The 6,798-nt window shown below is 43.2% G+C and overlaps 1 protein-coding gene across 1 annotated transcript in view; it reads left to right on the forward strand.

The window, feature by feature from the left end:
* Positions 1 to 4,034, forward strand: part of pcmtd1 (protein-L-isoaspartate (D-aspartate) O-methyltransferase domain containing 1) — a 109,234-nt gene extending 105,200 nt beyond the window's left edge. Inside the window, exon 6 of the mRNA XM_070892438.1 lies at positions 3,963 to 4,034. Within this exon, the coding sequence (XP_070748539.1) occupies positions 3,963 to 3,973 (11 nt within the window). The 3' untranslated portion in view covers positions 3,974 to 4,034. The remainder of the gene's footprint in view (positions 1 to 3,962) is intronic.
* The last annotated feature ends 2,764 nt before the right edge of the window (positions 4,035 to 6,798 follow it).

The raw sequence follows: 6,798 nt of genomic DNA on the forward strand, positions 1-6,798 counted from the left end.
GTTAGCTGCAGCAATAAGCGCACACCTCCCGGCCAATCAAATGCCCCTCCCACTGCAATCCCAGTATCAGCCTCTGCAGAGATCCAAGCTGGGACGCCTCCCTCTTCCCCTACCCCACCCTCTCTCTTCCCCTACTCCCCCCACCCCTTCTCTTCCCCTCCATCTCCCCACTCCTTCTCTTCCCCTACACCCACCCCCCCCCCCTCGCCCCCCTCTCATGAGGCAGTGCACATGCACCGAGATGTGGATGAGAGCTGGGTGCAGCCTTTCTTTGTTGTTGGTGTTGATGTACTGGATTTGATGCCACTGTTGTAACTGCTTTCAAATTGAAATTGTGTACTAACTTTTGTAACTTTACAAGTATATAAGTGATCTTAGTTTTTAAGTGATCTTAATAAGTTGTTTAAATGTACTGCGTTAAAAAGTTATCTTTAGGTTTTTCAGTGATTTTGTTCACAACTTGAAATTGTTTACTGAGTTTTCTAACTTTAAAACTATATAAGTTTTTGGGGTTGTTAAGTGATCGGAAAGAGTCATATCAAATTTGATACAAGAATGATTTTTTTGCAGTTAAGTAAAGTACATTGTAAAGATTTCAATGAAATATATTGTACATTGAAACTGAATCATGACGAGAATGCTTTTATTATTATTGCACTAAAGCAAAGTACATTGTAAACGTTTCAATAAAATTTATTACTTAACATTACAACTGATTCATTGTCCATTATCATACCACCCGAAACTTGGACCCAAGGTGAGCAGAAATTTTAAAAGTCTAAAAGAAAGGGGAAGGAAATAGAGCAGGGTAGCGATAGGGGTAATGATAACCAGAGTGAGACAGGAAGGGACAGAGCGTATAAACATCAGAAAATGGGGTCAGAGTAGGTAAGAAAAATAAAAAGACAAATTTAAAAGCTCTTTTTATCTGAATGCACACAGCATTCGTAACAAGATAGATGAGTTGACGGCACAAATATAAATAAATGGGTATGATCAGAGATGTGGTTACAAGGTGACCAAGGCTGGGAACTGAATATTCAGGGGTATTTGACATTTCGGAAGGATAGGCAGAAAGGAAAAGGAGGTGGGGTAGCTCTGTTAATAAAGGATGAGATCAGTGCAGTAGTGAGAAATTATATTGGCTCAGAAGATCAAGATGTAGAATCCGTTTGGGTGGAGATAAGAAATAAGGGAAATAAGTCACTGGTGGGAGTTGTCTATAGGCCCCCTAACAGTAGCTACACTGTAGGACAGAGTATAAATCAAGAAATAATGGAGGCTTGTAAGAAAGGTAAGGCAATAATCATGGGTGACTTTAATCTTCATATTGATTGAACTAATCAAATTGGCAAAGCTACCCTTGAGGAAGAATACATAGAATGGATCCTGTATGGTTTCTTAGAACAATACATTGTGGAACCAACTAGGGAACAGAGTATTTTAGATCTGATAATGTGTAATGAGACTGGATTAATTAATTATCTCATAGTAAAGGATTCTCTTGGAAAGAGTGATCAAAGCATAGTAGAATTTTAAATTCAGTTTGAAGGTGAGAAAGCTAGGTCTCAAACTAGTATCCTGAATTTAAATAAAGGCAATTACATAAGGTATGAAGGCAGAGTTGACTAAAGTGAACTGGGAAAATAGATTAAATGGTAAGACGGTAGATGAGCAATGGCAAACATTTAGAGAGATATTTCATAACTGATATATTCCAGTGAGATCATGGCTTGCATGTCGTCGTGAACTTTTGGGAGCATCGGAATTTGAGGAGGACGCTCCATAATCTCTCGTGGTTGACCGTGTCGAAGGCCTTTGTGAGGTCAAAGGCGGCCATGTACAGGGATTGGTGCTGTTCCCTGCATTTCTCTTGGATTTGTTGCACAGTGAAGATCTTGTCCATTGTGCCCCTTAGTGGCGGAATCCGCATTGCGACTCTGGGAGGAGTTCTTCAGCCACTGGCAGAAGGCGATTGAGGAGGATTCTTGCGATGACTTTCCCAGTGGCAGACAGCAGGAAAATCCTGACCAATGGATCCACCACAGACCCAATTCATGTTCGACCGGGGTCAAGCAAGGCTGTGTCATTGCACCAACGCTCTTTTCGATCTTCCTTGCTGCAATGCTCTATCTCCCCCTCAGTAAGCTCTGCGCTGGAGTGGAGCTAATCTATAGAACCAACGGGAAACTATTCAACCTCCGCTGCCTCCAGGCCCGACCCAAGGTCGTCCCATCCTCGGTCATTGAATTACAGTACACAGACCACGCCTGCGCCTGTGCACACTTGGAGGCCGAACTCCAAGCCATCGTCAACACCTTCACCAAAGTGAACGAGAGTATGGGCCTTGCGCTAAATATCCGTAAGACATAGGTGCTCTGCCAACCTGCCCCCGCCACGCAGCACTGCTCCCCGATTATCAAAGTCCATGACAAGGTCTTGGACAACGTGAACCATTTTTCATACTTTAGGAGCCTACTGTCAACAAGGGTGGATGTCGGTGACTAAGTCCAACACTGACTTCAGTGTGCCAGTGCAGCCTGAGGAAGAGAGTGTTTTAAGACCAGGAACTCAAACCTGGCACCAAGCTCATGGCCTACAGACTAGTAATGATTCCTGCCCTCCTATATGCCTCAGAGACATGGACTATGTACTGGAAAAGTACCACCAATGCTGACTCTGCAAGATCCTGCAAATCCCAGCATCAAAGCACAAACCACGTCGATCAGCTCCGTTGGGCAGGCCATGTCGTCCGCATGCCGGATACGAGACTCCCAAAACAAGCACTCTACTCGGAGCTTCGATACGGCAAGTGGGCAGAGGAAACGCTTCAAGGACATCCTCAAAGCCTCCTTGAAAAAGTGCAACATCCACACGGACACCTGGGAATCCCTGGCCCAAGACCGCACAAAGTGGTGGAAAAACATCCAGGAACGCGGCGGACACCTCGAATCTCGACCCCGAAAGCAAGCTGAAACCAAACGTAAACAGCGGAAGGAGCACACAGCATCCCAAGCACCCCACCCACCCGTTCCTTCAACCACCATCTGCCCCACCTGTGACAGAGACTGTAGGTCCCGCATAGGACTAATTCGTCACATGAAAACTTATTTTAGCATGGAAGCAAATCATCCTCGACTCTGAGGGACTGCCTAAGAAGAAGATCCCAGTAAGAAAGAAAGACTCAAAGATAAGAATGAACCATCCGTGGTTAAGGAAGCAAAGGATGGTATCAAATTGAAAATAAAGGAATACAATGTTGCCAAGATTAGTGGGAGGCCAGGGGATTGAGAGATTTTTAGAAACCGGCAAAGGATGACTCAAAATAAGAGAAGATAGTTTGAGAGCAAACTAGCAAGAAATATAAAAACAGACAGGAAGAGCTTCTTCAGGGATATAAAAAGGGAGAGTAGCTAAAGTAAACGTTGGTCCCTTAGAGGATGAGACTGGAGAATTAATAATGGGAAACAGGCAAATGGCAGAGACGTTGAACAAATATTTTGTATTGGTCTTCACAGTAGAAGACTGAAGGGGGATTTAAAGAGTTAAACAACTTTTTATATTAGTAAGGCAAAAACACAACCTGCTTATGTGGCAAAATTATCAGGTGCAACCGCAGAACAATGGTGTAAGTTCCTGTTATTCAGAACGAAGGTCTTGCGTCTAGGAAGTAAGTTCCTGTTATTGGCAGGAGGCAGGATGCAAGATGCATCTGCATATCCAAGGAAGGTACTGGAACAATTAACAGTTAAAATTAACAAGCTGTAACAAAGCAAAAATTGTCACATGGTAGAAAGACTGACCAATGGTAATGTAAATGATGACTTTGCAAAGAATTCTGTACAAAGGAGCAGCTCCTAAAGTGTTCGAAGAGAACAGTTGGCAAGGCACCCAGTTAAGGAACTGGTGTAAACCGTGTCTCCCTTGATCAAACAATTAAACAATTCTTTTCTCCACAACAGACCTATGTTGAGTGTCTTTGTCATATTCCACATCAAATGGCGTAGTCTGGCAGGACGCACCCGGGCGAAAGACATGGATGTTTGCAGACCATCACGAGTGAGTATATTTTAAGTACCACTCATAAATCCGAAGTAACCTGCCGAGAAATGTGTCGGTCACCTGGGGTGTCCGAACTTGAGAAAGATTTGTAATGATGTAAAAGACTTGAGGGTAGTTAAGAGATCACAATAGCAATTATCAAAGTAGAATCGGCTTCATAGGTTTGTAATTGCAGACCCTAGGTTCGAGAAAACCAGGTTAAAGGGGACAACGAACCGATAGAAGGGTAGATATACCAAACATAGATGGCGTGCAAAGATATGCTAGATTGGGGGCCGAAAGATTCGCTGAGTAGGTATTTTGCCAACGACCATAAAAAATTGATAATTACTATGTTAAGTGATGGATGGGATCCCAAAAAAGACCCCGCAAAACAAAAATTATGGTGGGAGAAACAAAAAAAAATTTAAAAACGGTCAAAGTAGGTTTGATGGTGGTCAGTCAATAAGAACATAAGAACATAAGAAATAGGAACAGGAGTAGGCCATACGGCCCTTGAGCCTGCTCCGCCATTCAATAAGATCATGGCTGAACTTTGTTGAATGAAAGTGGTTGCGTGGAAGTCTTCTTGACTAGAATATTTGAGGTGGGAGTTAATGAATTTTCCATTTGTCTAAAAGCTGGTCATTTAAAAAAGAAATGGTACATCTGTATGTTTGTTCTAGCTCCACCTACTTTTTCGGGCAGAGAGCTGAAAGTTTTTAACCCTGTGTCGTGTTGTCCTAGATGTGGGAAGTTTTAAGAAAGTGTGAATAAGTTGAATTGTGTACCTAGCATTGAATGACATTTTAAGTTAGAAACACAGATGTGGATTTATTTTGATAAGTTACGAGCGAAAAAAAATGAATTAGACATTTAATTGGATTACAGTGAAAAAATGCGATTGTCTTATATCATAACAAAGTGCTGTCTTTTCAATTTGGTTAATTCAAGCCGAGACGCCCAATTACTTGTTTTAAAAAAAAAACACATAATCATTGATTACATTGGGTTGAAAGATAATAAATGTAGTCTATGAATGAGATAAAGAAAGAAGGGAGAGTGTAATGCCTTTTTTTTTTAAAAGTCTGCGTGGGTTTCTCGAGGCTACAGGCTGGGGGAAGCTCCACCCTCATTTTCCTTTGTGTAGAATCTTATTTTAAATGACGTGAAAACTTCTAGTTCACAGAAAGAGATTTAAATAAAAAGATTGGCAGCACAGTATTTGAATTGGGATTTGAGATATTCTCCTTGATAAACATTTTGGTTGTATTGGAAAATCTTGGGTTTGGAAACCTTTTTAAAAGAAATAATAATAAACAGCTGAGGAAAAAAAGTACTAAAAAGTTTGGAAACAATCTTAAAAATGCCATTTTCTTTGATGAGAGACAGAAATGCATGGGGACAGAATGAGACCCATAGCTTACTATTCAATCTAACAATCACCAGTTGCCGCGGGCTTGTCCAGATGCATGGCTGCACTAGACTGCACCACATGGGCAGTCAAGGTCAGTGAACCTGTCGTGATGACAGGTGAAATTGTCCTACACACCAAACACACTGGTAGAAATGTTGAATACTGAAAAGCTCCGGGCCGTCTCCAATGTCCGCCGAGCGAAGTGGGAAACCGTTGTACTGCCCCACGATGAATCAGTAAAGATAATCAGAGACACCGGGGAAAACCCGGCAGAAGGAATCCTCACTAGCGGGGAGCCCCACGAGTATAACGCATGAAAATGGGAAGATTCCCCAGGGAATGTAAGTGAGGTGGCTCTCGAAAACCCAGACCTCACATTGTATGTGGACGGCTCCCGACGGTACGTAGACGGCCACCCACGTACGGGATGGGCAGTATTAAACCAGCATCTCGAGGTAGTGATGCAGGGAATGCTGGACGGGAGGCCTTTCGGCCCAAGTAGTAGAATTAACCGCACTGACGGAAGCCTTATTACTGGCAGAGGGAAAGACAGTGAATATATATACAGATAGCAGATATGCCTTTGGGGTAGTACATGACTGCATGGCAGCATGGGGAAGGAGAGGGTTTGTTACCTCTGGCGGCGAGGCCATCAAACACGATGAACGTATAAAATTACTAGTAGAAGCAGCCAGCAACCCAGCTAAAGCAATAGTGATAAAGGTAAAGGCCCATCAACGAGTAGTGGATGAAATACAGAGTGGAAATGAGGCTGCGGACAATGCTGCTCGAGAAGCGACCACATCCGCAGACCTAAAGATAGAGTCAGGCTGTAGCATTACCACAGAGGAGGATATAAACATAGTTAAACTGCACACAGATACGAACGAGGAAGAAAAAGCAGAATGGGAGAGGAAGGGAGGATCACCTGGTATAGACTCTCTGTGGAGAAAGGACGGAAAGGTCAGTTCCTGCATTCGGCAAATGATCATGGAGTTACACCACGGCATTAACTATGCCGGGCGTAACGCCATGATATCCAATATCTCACTGTGTTACGTGCACCTAACATAATCCGGGAAAAGCGATTTAAAAAATAAGGCTGACGCACCAACCCCACCCACGGGGACCATGGGAAAACAATCCGCTTGATTTTACTGGGCCCCGAATAAACTCCAGGGGAAGGAAGTACTGCTTGGTGATTATTGAACAGTTTACAAGGTGGGTGGAAGCATTCGCCACCCGCAATTGCACCGCAACCACGGTAGCCCGTATACTAATGGAAGAGGTAATTCCGAGATGGGGGATTCCCATTCAGATAGATTTGGACCAAGAGACTC

This window comes from Pristiophorus japonicus, chromosome 1 (assembly GCF_044704955.1).
Source record: "Pristiophorus japonicus isolate sPriJap1 chromosome 1, sPriJap1.hap1, whole genome shotgun sequence".
In the NCBI taxonomy this organism is placed as follows: Eukaryota; Metazoa; Chordata; class Chondrichthyes; family Pristiophoridae; genus Pristiophorus; species Pristiophorus japonicus.